The 14,869-nt window shown below is 41.2% G+C and overlaps 1 protein-coding gene across 6 annotated transcripts in view; it reads left to right on the forward strand.

Moving 5' to 3' along the window:
* The window catches only part of psma4 (proteasome 20S subunit alpha 4), a 28,404-nt gene extending 14,667 nt beyond the window's left edge, over positions 1-13,737 (forward strand). For all 6 annotated transcript variants that reach the window (XM_023984837.3, XM_023984833.3, XM_023984831.1 and 3 more), the window contains 4 exons: positions 769-857; positions 1,169-1,299; positions 6,426-6,549; positions 13,480-13,737. In XM_023984837.3, coding sequence (XP_023840605.1) covers positions 769-857; positions 1,169-1,299; positions 6,426-6,549; positions 13,480-13,634 — 499 coding nt within the window. In that variant the 3' untranslated portion in view covers positions 13,635-13,737. The remainder of the gene's footprint in view (positions 1-768; positions 858-1,168; positions 1,300-6,425; positions 6,550-13,479) is intronic.
* The last annotated feature ends 1,132 nt before the right edge of the window (positions 13,738-14,869 follow it).

Here is a 14,869-nt window from a genome sequence, read left to right on the forward strand (position 1 = left end):
GTCTGGGTGGCTGGTCACAGATAATCCACAGGTGGAGGTCCTGGGCTGGTGAGGTTACATGTTGTGAGGTCGGTTGGACGTACTACCAAATTCTCTAAAATGACGTTGGAGGCGGCTTATGGTAGAAAAATGTACATTAAATTCTCTGGCAACAGCTCTGGTGGACATTCCTGCAATCAGCATGTCAATTGCACGCTCCCTCAATTTGAGACATCTGTGGCATTATGTTGTGTGACACAACTGCAGATTTTAGTATCCTTTTGTTGTGGCCACCACAAGGTGCACCTGTGTAATGATCATGTTTAATCAGCTACTTGATATGCCACACCTATCAGGTGGATGGATTATCTTGACAAAGGCTAAAATGCTCACTAACAGGGAAGTGCTCAAAATTTTAGAAATAAGCTTTTTAATGCGATTGAAACATTTCTGGGATCTTTTATTTCAGCTCATGAAACATGGACCCAAAGCTTAACATGTTGCATTTTATATTTTTGTTCAGTGTGTTTGCCTGTTCTAAATCAGCTAGCTAGCTAACGTCATGTAGAATGTGTGTCTTGCTAATCACACCCTGAAATGTTTTCTGTAGAAATCTCACACGCTCCAGGAATCCAAACCAGAGTAACGTGTTTCATATGTGAAAATGCCCTAAAAGACTGAAATTTAGGCTACCATGTGCCTTTTTTGTTGCTCCTAAATAGTTTATTGAAGCTAGTGATGAAGCAACATTGTGGAAACTTATGGAATTCCTCGTCTCCCTTCCCACAGATACCTACTGCAGTACCAGGAGCCTATCCCCTGTGAGCAGCTGGTTACAGCTCTGTGTGACATCAAACAGGCCTACACACAGTTTGGAGGTAAGTTGCTGTCTACACCAGATGAGGCTTTATTCAGTAGTACTCTCCAATGAAACGAGAGTCCACCTGCAGGTCACCGTAAGCAACTAGAGGGTTGTGTCAATTGGAAGGCCATTATGTTTAGCTCACTGCTCCTCAATACTGTAATTTCAAGTGTGAAGTTGTAAGTGGCTGGTCCGGCCACCTTCAGTGTAAAAAGCAGTGTCTTCTGAATTCATGATTGCCTTTCGTTCTCTGAGGTTGTTCAAAAAAGCAAAGTTGACATTATAGATAAAAGTCTTTACATTTCTGTTTGTGCGGTTTGACCACAGGGAAAAGGCCCTTCGGCGTGTCTCTGCTGTACATGGGTTGGGACAAACACTATGGTTTCCAGCTCTACCAGAGTGACCCCAGCGGCAACTACGGAGGCTGGAAGGCCACCTGTATCGGCAACAATAGTGCCGTAAGTCCCTCTTAACATTGGATGTGTTTACGTGCTGCGTTCTTCATCTGCTGTGGCAAATTGCAATCACCAGAGATGGACCACGGGTCGACTATGGACTTCAACCACAAATTACCCGTTTTTGTTTTTTTGTCAGCCCTAAATCCCCTTTATATAAAGCAGCCTGTTTCTGTGGTAGATTCTTAGATGACCTGTAGTATACTTTGAGATATGTGTAGGTTATGGAGACATGAACGGTACCATAATACTGGTTCCTACATAACTACCACACCTGATTTCACTTAGTCCACCAAAAGACCACTCATGGCTGCACCTGATTCTCCTGCCCCTCTTTGTCCGTATGCTGTCCTGCAATTAACTGAATGATGAAACTATGCAACGCTTGGGCACCAGAGGGCAGCAGCTGTGCTTCTGAAGGTCTATGCATGTTGGAAAGGCGCTCACCATTGAACAGATTAAAAGAGTAAACTCAAATGTTTCACCACCCAGGATTGTTGTATAGGAAGTGTCACCATGATGGCTCAGTCTTTGACTAACCTGAATATCAAGGACATGTTTGCTTAGCCAGATTGTGTGTGCATAAGAGCTCTTAAAGGTACACTATGGAAATGTAGTTGCTTATTGTTTTCCTGAAAATGTTGATTGTGTTGGCTGTATGATTCATACACTTAAATAATTTATTTAGTTTTTTTGCCAAATGGAATGGCATCAAGCACATAGAAGCCATGTGTTTGATACCATTCCACTAATTTTGCTCCAGCCATTACGACGAGCCTGTCCAATTAAGGTGCCACCAACCTCCTTTGCTATACAGTCCCTTCGGAAAGTATTCAGACCCCTTGACTTTCTAAATCAAATCAAAGTTTATTTGTCACGTGCGCTGAATACAACCGGTGTAGTAGACCTTACAGTGAAATGCTTACTTACAGGCTCTAACCAATAGAGCAAAAATTGTATTAGGTGAACAATGGGTAGGTAAAGAAATAAAACAACAGTAAAAAGACAGGCTATATACAGAAGCGAGGCTACATACAGACACCGGTTAGTCAGGCTGATTTGAGGTAGTATGTACATGTAGATATGGTTAAAGTGACTATACATATATGATGCAAAGAGAGTAGCAGTAGCGTAAAAGAGGGGTTGGCGGGTGGGACACAATGCAGATAGCCCGGTTAGCCAATGTGCGGGAGCACTGGTTGGTCGGCCCAATTTTGTTACGTTACAGCCTTATTCTAAAAATAGATTAAATAAAACATTTTCCTCAGCAATCTACACACAATACCCCATAATGAAAAAGTGAAAACAGGTTTTTAGAATGTTTTTTCCAAATGTATTAAAATTAAAAAGCATTTACCTTATTTAAATAACTATTCAGACCCTTTGCTATGTTACTCGAAATTGAGCTCAGGTGCATCCTGTTTCCATTGATCATCCTTGATGATTCTACAACTTGATTGAAGTCCACCTGTGGTAAATTCAATTGACTGGACAGGATTTGGAAAGGCACACACCTGTCTATATAAGGCCCCACAGTCGACCAGTGCATGTCAGAACAAAAACCAAGCCATGAGGTTGAAGGAATTGTCCGTAGAGCGCTGAGACAGGATTGTATCGAGGCTCAGATCTTGGGAAGTGTACCAAAAAATGTCTTCAGCATTGAAGGTCCCCAACAACACAGTGGCCTCCATCATTCTTAAATGGAAGAAGTTTGGAACCACCAAGACTGTACCTAGAGCTGGCTGCCCGGCCAAACTGAGCAATTGGGGGAGAAGGGCCTTGGTCAGGGAGGTGAGTTCCTCTGTGGAGATGGGAGAACCTTCCAGAAGGACAACCATCTCTGCAGCACTCCAACAATCAGGCCTTTATGGTACAGTGACCAGACGGAACCCACTCGTCAGTAAAAGACACATGACAGCCGGCTAGGAGTTTGCCTAAAGGCACCTAAAGACTCAGACCATGAGAAACGACATTCTCTGATGAAACCAAGATTGAACTATTTGTCCTGAATGCCAAGCGTCATGTCTGGAGGAAACCTGGCACCATCCCTACATTGTAGCATGGTGGTGGCAGAATCATGCTGTCGGGATGTTTTTCCGTGACAGGGACTGGGAGACTAGTCAGGATCAAGGGTAAGATTAACGGCACAAAGTACAGAGATCCTTGATCCTTGTGCTCAGGACCTCAGACTGGGGCGAAGGTTCACCTTCCAACAGGACAATGACCATAAGCACACAGCCAAGACAACGCAGGGGTGGCTTCGGGACAAGTCTCTGAATATTCTTGAGTAACATTTTAATTGAGAAGGTTTTGGGGAAAATATTTGTCAACCCACAAGGCGCTTATCACATGAATTGCTAGTGATGGGCATTCCCAGGCTTTTCTGTGAGCCCGATGATTTGGCTCCATTCACCTAAAAGAGCTGTTCATTTGGCTCATCTCTCCTTGCTATTGTTCCTGCACTGAGGAATTACCATCTTCAGAGAATGTTTTTATAATTAATCTGCAGATCAGCAGTAGTAGCTGTATGCAATTCTGGGAGCCAAATGATAGTCTCTTCACATATGCGATTCGCTCCCGACGTTCACCAAAAAGAGCTGTTCATTCGCGAACGACCCATCACTACTGGCTACACACGGAGTGATTGACAAATGCCTGCACCACACACAGTAAAGGGTAATATTGCTGGAAATAATTATCAGATATTGTGTTAGGTTTGGATTTTTAAGCTAATAGTGGCTAACCAGAGGTGAGAGAATGTTGCATTGGTTAGATAGTAGCTGGGATCTTGCGGTGTCTGATACTTGAGATTTGTTTATGACAGTTTGTGATGGACCACGGGGAAATTGTATATTCTTTCAGAATTGTTTGGTGAGCTGCTTATAGGTGGTCTGCGAGCTGCTGGTAGCTCACGGTCGACCTGTTGGAGACCCCTGGTATAGCCTACAAAATAATGTGTGCCTCTTTGGGCTGTCATTGACACTTCAGACAGTCACATTTGATAGGCCTATGCACAATTCACAACAGGCATCTCTGTCACAGACATGAATCCTGTTACAATTTCCCCTCATGCCTTTGAATTGTTATCTTCTGTCCAAGAGCCTAGGCTAGTTTCCAATCCCACTGAAACCCAAAATCCTGACTTCTGTCTCGCATGGAAATTCCTAATTTTATTCTGTCATCCATAGGTTGCATTATCAAAAAGCACATCTTTCAACCTATGAATGCCAAAATACCACCACATTTCACCCTCTTCTTTGCGCTGTCTCATACTTTCTGCCCGTACGAGAGCTTCGGGCAGAGAATGTGAGATCAATCTTGGTATTTTACCTACACTTAACAAAAAATATAAAAGCAACATGTAAAGTGTTGGTCCCATGTTTCATGAGTTGAAATAAAAGATCCCGGGAAACTTTCCTTATGCAAAAAAAGCTTATTTCTCTTAAGATTTTGTTTACATCCCTGTTAGTGAGCATTTCTCCTTTGACAAGATAATCCATCCACCTGACAGGTGTGGCATATCAATAAGCTGATAAAACAGCATGATCTTTACACAGTTGGACCTTGTGCTGGGGACAATAAAAGGCCACTCTAAAATCTGTAGTTTTGTCACACAACACCACAGACGTCTCAAGTTTGAGGGAGTGTGCAATTGGCATGCTGACTGCAGGAATGTCCACCAGAGCTGTTGCCAGAGAATTGAATGTTTATTTCAATTCCTTAAGCCCCCTCATTGTCGTTTTAGAGAATTTGGCAGTACGTCCACCCGGCCTCACAACCGTGTATGGCAAGCGATTTGCTGACGTCAGCGTTGTGAACAGAGTGCCCCGTAGTGGCGGTGGGGTTAAGGTATGGGCAGGCATAAGCTATGGACATTTTATTGATGGCAATTTGAATGCACAGAGAGATCCTGAGGCCCATTGTCATGCCATTCATCCTCTGCCATCACCTCATGTTTCATCATGATAATGCATGACCCCGTGTTTCAAGGATCTGTACACAATTTCTGGAAGTCACCAGTTCTTCCATGGCCTGCATACTCACAAGACATGTCACCCATTGAGCATGTTTTGGATGCTCTGGATCAACGTGCACGACAGCGTGTTCCAGTTCCCGACAATATCCACCAATTTCGCACAGCCATTGAAGAGGAGTTTGACAACATTCCACTGGCCACAATCAACAGCCTGATCAACTCAATGCGAAGTAGATGTGTCGTGCTGCATGAGGCAAATGGTGGTCACACCAGATACTGACTGGTTTTCTGATCCATGTCACAATTTTTTTTGTGATGCATATCTGTATTCCCAGTCATTTGAAATCCATAGATTAAGGCCTAATGAATTTATTTCAATTGACCAATTTTCCTTATGAACTGTAACTCAGTAAAATCTTTGAAATTGTTGCATGTTGTGTTTTTTATATTTTTGTTCAGTATATTTCCACTGTTCATTAACACAATTTTGCCAAATATAGGAGATATTCTGTCATTCGTTGAAGGTTCTCTAGCAAGCTTAGCAACTTTGGTCATTTGACTTTTGTTACAAAGTTTGTATGATTCGACAGCGCTATACTCTAGGTGCGCTCGGTGCATCCTGAGAACTCTGTGTCGAGAGAGCCAACTGCTGAATTAAGGAACATGATAACGCTCAGAATTTATGAACGGCCTGTTTCGTAATTAACAACGTCATTGGCGATCCGGTGGCGCAGCCAAACTCTTATTTGAGGAGAACCCTGGCATAGTGATCATCTCTTGGCTTTAAACACTTTAAATGGGCACTTCTGATTTTTGCGGTATTTCCCGGGAATCTCTGATAAATATGAATGATTACCTGTATTAAAACTTGGTAGATTTTTAGGAAAATATTCATCCCCAGTGCAGTGCATGTGTAATTCTTGATATAGGCCTATTTATTGATGTTATTTCATGAAACCACACAATTCTTTTGTAATATTGTATTTTTCTCACAGGTGTGTGGGGTTGTCTGGACAATATTTCTGGCGATTTAGGGGACTCTTTTTGGCTCACCAGCACCCCCAGTGTCTTCAGTAATATAACTTTTAAAGTGTGTTTTTTTTCTCTGTGTTGTGTTAAAGATGTTAAGTGTCTTGTTTGTGTCCTCTCCAAGGCGGCCGTGTCCATGCTGAAGCAGGACTTCAAAGAAGGAGAGATGTCTCTGTCCTCTGCCCTGGCTCTGGCCGTCAAAGTGCTCAACAAGACTATGGACGTCAGCAAGCTGTCTGCTGAGAAAGGTGTGTGTTAGTGAAAGATTGCCTGTGTGTATGAGAGAGCTCTTGAGACTCAATCAGAATGGAATATTACTCAAACTGAGTGTTAATGGACCTTTTTAACTTATGCCATGTTGACATTGGTAGTTTGAAGTGACTCAGATATTTCAGGCCACATTTCAAACCACCTTCGTAGGTTGTTTTAAAGTCAGATGCAAATCTGATTCCTGCCCTAGGGCTGGGTAGGATACCGTATTTTACTATATACTGGTGTTGATGGACGGACTAGGCTGGGTTTTTACTTTACCTTCTGTAACGGCATTTGAATGTTGGTTTGTTAAATGTGATACACCGTGTGTAACATCCATTTTTATAGTTGACTTTGTTACTTGAGTCATCTCTCTCTATGCCACTTTCTACACAGACCTAGCCTGACCCCTGTCACTCAAGGAGGTCAATTTGTTGTTCCTCGAACATGAGACAGAGACACTTGCATTCAGTCTGCATGGTCAATGCGGTACATGCAACAATGCTTCTTACTATAAATCCACTAGTGTTCTATACTGAACAAAAATATAAACACAACATGCAACAATTTCAAAGATTTTACTGCGTTAGTTCATAGACGGAAATCACTCAATTGAAATAAATTCATTAGGCCCTGCTGTTTAATCAGCTTCTTGATATGCTACAACTGTCAGGTGGATGGATTATCTTGGCAAAGGAGAAATGCTCACTAACAAGGATGTAAAAAATATGTGCACAATTTGAGAGAAATAAGCTTTTTGTGTGTATGGAACATTGCTGGGATCTTTTATTTCAGCTCATGAAACATGGGACCAACACTACATGTTGCTTTATATTTTTGTTCAGTATATAATTACACTATTAGTTTCTGTTTCATACATCTGCAAACAGCTAGTTTGTTTTCTCTTAGCCAGTTGGGCCTAAATCTTGTTAGTCGCTAATGCTAGTTAGCTGGCTAGCTAGCTAATAAATGTACTTAGTCAGAGCAAAAGTAATTAGCTATACAGCCTGATAATACCAGTGATGGTGTACACTTAAATCTGTGTGTTTGTGCAACAGGATCTTCTAAATCAGTGGTTCCCAAACTTTTTATAGTCGGTACCCCTTCAAACATTCAACCTCCAGCTGCGTGCCCCTTCTAGCACCAGGGTCAGCGCACTCTCAAATGTTGTTTTTTGCCATCATTGTAAGCCTGCCACACACTATACGATAGATTTGTTAAACATAAGAATGAGAGTTTTTGTCACAACACAGCTCGTGGGAAGTGACAAGGAGCTCTTATAGGACCAAGGCACAAATGATGATAATCAATAATTATGCTCTTTATTTAGCCATCTTACATATAAAACATTATTTGTTAATTGAAAATTGTGAATAACTCACCATAGGTTAATGAGAAGGGTGTGCTTGAAAGGATGCACTTAACTCTGCAGTGTTGGGTTGTATTGGAGTCGGTCTTAAATAATTTCCCATGCACAGTGTCATGCCGTTGCCCTCTTTGGGTACAGCGAGCACCATCCCCCTCTTTCTGTCTCCTACACTCAGGCTGCTGCAACCTCAGGTCGTAAATTCCTGGAGGAGAATCCAGCTACGAACTGGTCCGTTTGGTACAATTTTGTGGAACTCATGGGAGACAATACGGCCACATTACCATAATGCTGTTTATACAATAGCCTCAGATATGAGGCTTACATCTAATTGTTGTATAAGATGAATGAGTGAGTGATACTGTTTATGAAATTGTGTAATGTGATTTTGGACTGTTTAATGAAAACTCCAATTCCCTTTGGATTTCAAATAAATCAGAGGACCGCCCATGAGCACAGTTATGGTCTGGAGTCCTGGGACAGGCCCTTTTCTGCTCTTCCGAAGAAAATCCTGGTGGGGGTTTTATATCACCAGACCGAGCTTACCTCAATTACGAGATGGCTAAAGGTTGCAGACCAGCTTACCTCGATAACGAGAGGGCCAAGGTTTGAGACCAGACTGCTGAACTTTTAACCATCCTACGTGATTAAACTCTTAGACTATCGATACCGACAGAATAAGAACAAGTCTTTGATATTAATTACTAGTCTGCAGCTAGGAATTCGGTATCATTGAACGCGAAGACCGACAACCGCCATAACATCTATTCTATAACGACATGAATGAATGTCACTCTGAACTATCCATTCTAACCACGAGAGAGAACATAAACTTTTCAACAGAGATCCCGACGACACACTGAGCGTAAATATATATATTGATTGCAATTGTTCCCGAATGAGTGAGCGTTCATGTGCAAAGGATTAGCATTTCAATTGTTATAATTATCACTGTCTAACAAGCCGCCATACCGGTTTAGCCCACTAGGGCACATCCCCCTATCATTTCTTTGTAAACATATCTATTTTGTTTGTTTGTGTGATGCATTTCTGTGAATTACTTAGTTAGTAAATAAATTATTTTAAGACAATTGATGTATGGATGACTCATAGTGAAGAATGGGTTCGTGCAGATAACCAACAATTTACGACGTTTGGAATGAGACTAACCTAAGGTAAATAATAATTCATTAATCAGAAGACTAAGTGATCAGATATTAAAACATATCTGAAAGTTATATAGGAAAATTATAACTTTGTAAAATGATATTTTCCTTGGTGCCCCAACTTTCTTAGTTAATTACAGTTACATGATTAAGTAGTTTAATACAGAGAATTTTGATAAAGATAAGTCTTAAGTTTTAATGATGCCAAAGACACGACACAGTCTGTGCCTGTACTTAGTTTTCATGCTTGTGAGGGCTGAGAATCCACTTAACAGCGCGATTTGCCAAGGCAGGATACTCTGAGCGCAGCCCTATCCAGAAATCTGGCAGTGGCTTCTGATTTTAAATTCAAATTTCACAGAACCGCTTGTTGCAATTTTGTGAGGCTTATATCGGTAAGTGGACTGGAGCAGGGCATGAAAGGGATAACAAATCCAGTTTGTGTCATCCGTTTCGGGAAAGTACTGCGTAATTGCGCACCCAGCTCCACTCATGTGCTTCGCTGTATCACATTTTACATTGTCCGTATCATTTGCACACACATAATACAATGATGGAAAGGCCTGTTGTCCTTGTTAATGCAGACAAAGAGTCTCAACTTCTTAGCCTCAATTTTGTCCCGCACATTGAATATAGAGGCCCTGTAATTCAGATCATTCAGGCGAGGGGAAAAAACATCACCCAGATAGGCCAGTCGTGTGAGAAACTCGTCATCATGCAAGCAGTCAGACAAGTGAAAATTATGGTCAGTAAGAATTTTAAGCTCATCTCTCAATTTAATAAAAAACGTGTCAATACTTTTCCCTTTGCTAACCAGCGCACTTCTGATGTTGTAAAAGCATTACATGGTCGCTGTTCATATTGCATAATGCAGAAAATACACGAGAGTTCAGGGGCCTTGCTTTAATAAAGTTAAAGTCCAAAACGTCTTTCAAGCTGTCAGGCAATCCCTTGGCAGCAGAGACTCTCGGTAGATGCTGCAGTGTACCCAAGTGGCGTCGGGCAACTGCTTGCATGCGCGTTACAATCCACTAGGTCTCCTTGTCATGGCTTTTGCGCCATCAGTACAGATACCAACACATCTTGACCACAAGTCCATTTGATGTCACAAGCTGTCCTGTACTTTTTGCAGAAGAGGATGTCTTCCTTAATTGACCCACATAAACATATCGGACATATACCAGGAGCTGTGCCAGACCCCCCCCCCCCCCATGTCTGACTCATCCAGTTGTAACACACACAATTCACTGGCTTGTATGCGAAGCAGTAATTGTTTCAAAATAGTGTTGTTTGATGAAGGCATTGTCTATAGTTTTTTTGGGCCTTTTCCCCCAGCATTGTCCCAGCCATATCCGCGGCAGCAGGAAGAATTAAGTCGGTAGCTCACCATATAAGACTCTTCTAGCTTCTTCTTTTTAATGGTATCTGTTGCTTTTATACATGTCTTACTACTGAAAAGTAGTCTTTATTCTCGCTCAAACTCCTGTGGCTTATTTTTCAAATTGTCATATTTCATTTCAAAATGTTTGCGCAAGAGTGAAGGTTTCCCACGAGAAAGTAACGGTTAATGTGATTGGATGTTAATTATTTGACTAGGCTACCTGTATTTGACATAGTGTTGTTATTTCGCTGAACACTAGATGGTTTAATTGTATTTTTGGCAGTGAAATGAGGTTCCTCAGGCGAGGGCAAAAAAACTCACCCAAATGTATAGCCCCGTTGGAAAATATAAATGTACTGTTTGAAAATGTGAAGGAAAAAAATATGAATCACATTTTTATTTGGCGTACCCCGACGGCATTGCGCGTACCCCTGAGGAATATGCAAGGCATGAATGGTAGCTACCAGAAGTAGCTAAAAGTAATGATTCCATGTAGCCAAAGATTATAGGGTCACCTAGGAAACACTTTATCAACACTTTGGTTCCTACCCTGTCAGAACTTGTATTATTCGACAACATAAAATACTGTCATATTGTCAATTTATTTTTCAATACTGTGATATATTTTGGCCATATCGCCCAGCCCTATCCTGGACATGTGACATCTGAATTAGAGGTCGACCGATTATGATTTTTCAACGCCGATACCGATTATTGGAGGACAAAAAAAAGCCGATACCGATTAATCGCCTTTAAAATTACAAAAATACTGAATGAACAGTTATTTTAACTTAATATAATACATCAATAAAATCAATTTAGCCTCAAATAAATAATGAAACATGTTCAATTTGGTTTAAATAATGCAAAAACAAAGTGTTGGAGAAGAAAGTAAAAGTGCAATATGTGCCATGTAAGAAAGCTAACGTTTAAGTTCCTTGCTCCGAACATGAGAACATATGAAAGCTGGTGGTTCCTTTTAACATGAGTCTTCAATATTCCCAGGTAAGAAGTTTTAGGTTTTAGTTATTATAGGACTATTTCTCTCTCTACCATTTGTATTTCATTAACCTTTGACTATCGGATGTTCTTATAGGCACTTTAGTATTGCCAGTGTAACAGTATAGCTTCCACCCCTCTCCTCGCTCCTACCTGGGCTCGAACCAGGAACACAATGACAACAGCCACCCCTCGAAGCAGCGTTACCCATGCAGAGCAAGGGGAATAACTACTCCAAGTCTCAGCGAGTGACGTTTGAAACACTATTAGCGCGCACCCCGCTAACTAGCTAGCCATTTCACATCGGTTACACCAGCCTAATCTCGGGAGTTGATAGGCTTGAAGCACAGCGAAGAGCTTCTGGTAAAACGCAGGAAAGTGCTGTTTGAATGAATGCTTACGAGCCTGCTGCTGCCTACCACCACTCAGTCAGACTGCTCTATCCAATCATAGACTTAATTATACCATAATAACACACAGAAATACAAGCCTTAGGTCATATATATATACTCGAATCCGGAAACTATCATCTCGAAAATAAGACGTTTATTCTTTCAGTGAAATACGGAACCGTTACGTATTTTATCGAACGGGTGGCATCCATAAGTCTAAATATTGCTGTTACATTGCACAACCTTCAATGTTATGTCATAATTACGTAAAATTCTGGCAAATTAGGCGGCCCAAACTGTTGCATATACACTGACTCTGCATGCAATGAACGCAAGAGGTGACACAATTTCACCTGGATAATATTGCCTGCTAACCTCAATTTCTTTTAGCTAAATATGCAGGTTTAAAAATATATACTTCTGTGTATTGATTTTAAGAAAGGCATTGATGTTTATGGTTAGGTACACATTGGAGCAACGATACGCACCGCATCGATTATATGCAACGCAGGACACGCTAGATGAACTAGTAATATCATCAACCATGTGTAGTTAACTATTGATTATGATTGAGTGATTGTTTTTTATAATGTAAGTTTAATGCTAGCTAGCAACTTACCTTGGCTTCTACTGCATTCGCGTAACAGGCAGGCTCCTCGTGGAGTGCAATGTAATCAGGTGGTTAGAGCGTTGGACTAGTTAACTGTAAGGTTGCAAGATTAAATCCTCCGAGCTGACAAGGTAAAAATCTGTCGTTCTGCCCCTGAACGAGGCAGTTAACCCACCGCTCCTAGACCGCCATTGAAAATAAGAATGTGTTCTTAACTGACTTGCCTTGTTAAATAAAGGTGTAAAAAAAATAATAATAATTAAAAACGGCCAAATCGGTGTCCAAAAATACCGATTTCCGATTGTTATGAAAACTTGAAATCGGCCCTAATTAATCGTCCATTCCAATTAATCGGTCGACCTCTAGTCTGGTCAAATCTGATTTATTTGCCCTCGAGTGGTTTTTATATTGTTGATTGCTAGCTACTCTGTTTGACAAGAACATGGTAGCTAACTAGCTTGTTAATTGTTTACAAACAAATTGGTGATTGTGCTAGAAAGCCAAAAAGGTCTAGTTATGATAGTTATCCTTTTGAGGCTTTAATAATGTTCTTATCCTATGATTTTGAACATTCAAAGGAAATGGAAAATGTCCATGGCAGGCATTGTCACCTCAGCTTGCTACTTAACTTCTGAGGAATGGGAAACAAGCACCATCATCAATCGGCCTACACACTGCACACACACTGTTGTTACTATGACAACTAGCATAGACTTGTCAGCAAATGACTGCTGTCTGAAAACACACACACCCATTTTGGTCACTTGTAACTTGCTGTTTGGACAGACCAGTAGTCCAAAATGGATTTGAAAAACTGATTTGAGCATTAAGGCCTGCTGTGTGAACAAGGCTTTATTTGCATATACTGTATGTCTGTATTGCGTTCCTCATTTTCCCCCTTCCAACCACTTAAGTGAAAAATATTCCCCCCAAAAGTTATGTTACTGGTGTACATGCTGGGTGGTAGCCTCCTTTTTGTAACCCTATGTGTCTCCGCTTTGGTGTTATCTAGTGGAGATCGCCACTCTGACCAGAGAGAACGGAAAGACTTGCATCAAGGTGCTGAAACAGAAGGAAGTGGATGAGCTGATCAAGAAACATGAGGCGGAGGAGGCCAAAGCGGAGAAAGAGAAGAAGGAAAAAGAGCAGAAGGAGAAAGACAAATGAGTGGCCCACATTGTTACTTTTCTGTAAAATAAAATAGTTCAGGTTTTCTAAATTGTTCTTTGACTATCTGTTGTATTTCTTTAAATAAAGGCTAAATACTATACATCTCTGGCATCTGCTGAATGATGTTAATTCAGAAAGCTAGGGCTGTGGGATGTGTTGTCACATCTCAAATTTTCTGTGTAACAACTCTGTACAAAACTCAAAGCCTCTGCACAGTCTAATATTTGTCACACCACGTGTGTAGTGTGTCATATATTAAACATATGAGGCATCAAATGAGAACACAGTATGTTTGAGAGGAAATATGTGACTTATGCTGTAAACTATATGCTGAGCCATCAGTGCTGAGGAAATGTTCATGAATAGTGTTCTGATCATGTAATGTGGAGAACATTGAAATTCCCTAGAAGTGCTTACGCAACATCCATATTCCATGCGCTTTTCTGGTGGAATTAGCAGATATCAGATGCGATGTAAAAGATGAGTCAGGTCATTTTTAGAAGGGATTAGTCATTGACTCTAGCTTGCTTTAATTCTGCTGACCTGATCCTCGAACCCTGATAGCTGTACATGCAGAAAAGGGACTTCTGCAAAATGCCGTGACTGACATCCATGCGGTAACAGCGTCAATCTGAAGGCTTGTTATGTAAAGTAAAGTGAAGATTAAGGTCAGAAGGGACTGACTGTCTTTTTTTGCCCCGCCAGGGATTAGTGGTGGGAGCCAGAATGGCAGCTGGGTGTCTGCTGTGTCAAAGTCATGTTGCATAAAACATTTTGTGTGGAAAAACTCATTGAAAATGTGTTGTACTGTACATCAGCCTTACAACCTGAGTGTGCACAGGGCCTAAAATACACCTTGTAACCCAGCAACAAAATAGGCCCACATTCAGACTAAATAAATAGCATGTCTGAGACCATAGTGATTGTGGGACTACATAGATTAATAGGAGTTTTAAAGTCTGTTTCAAGCCATGCTGCTGCTATGAAACCCAGAACAGATGCCTTGGGGGCAGCCTAGGCTAAACAAGTTACTTTCCACTTAGCAGTAAACAGGCCTAACTCTGTCATCTGCACACAACGCCTGTAATGAGGTCAGAGGTCAAGCTCTGTCCTTTGCGCTGCCTTGACACTGGACTGTGGAAAATGCCTAGGTGAAGTGGACCATAAGGCACAGCACCTTTACTGGCCTGACACCGGAAATAGATGGAAAGATCAACCAATTTGGGACAAAG

This window comes from Salvelinus sp. IW2-2015, linkage group LG4q.1:29 (genome assembly GCF_002910315.2).
Source record: "Salvelinus sp. IW2-2015 linkage group LG4q.1:29, ASM291031v2, whole genome shotgun sequence".
NCBI classification, from domain to species: Eukaryota; Metazoa; Chordata; class Actinopteri; order Salmoniformes; family Salmonidae; genus Salvelinus; species Salvelinus sp. IW2-2015.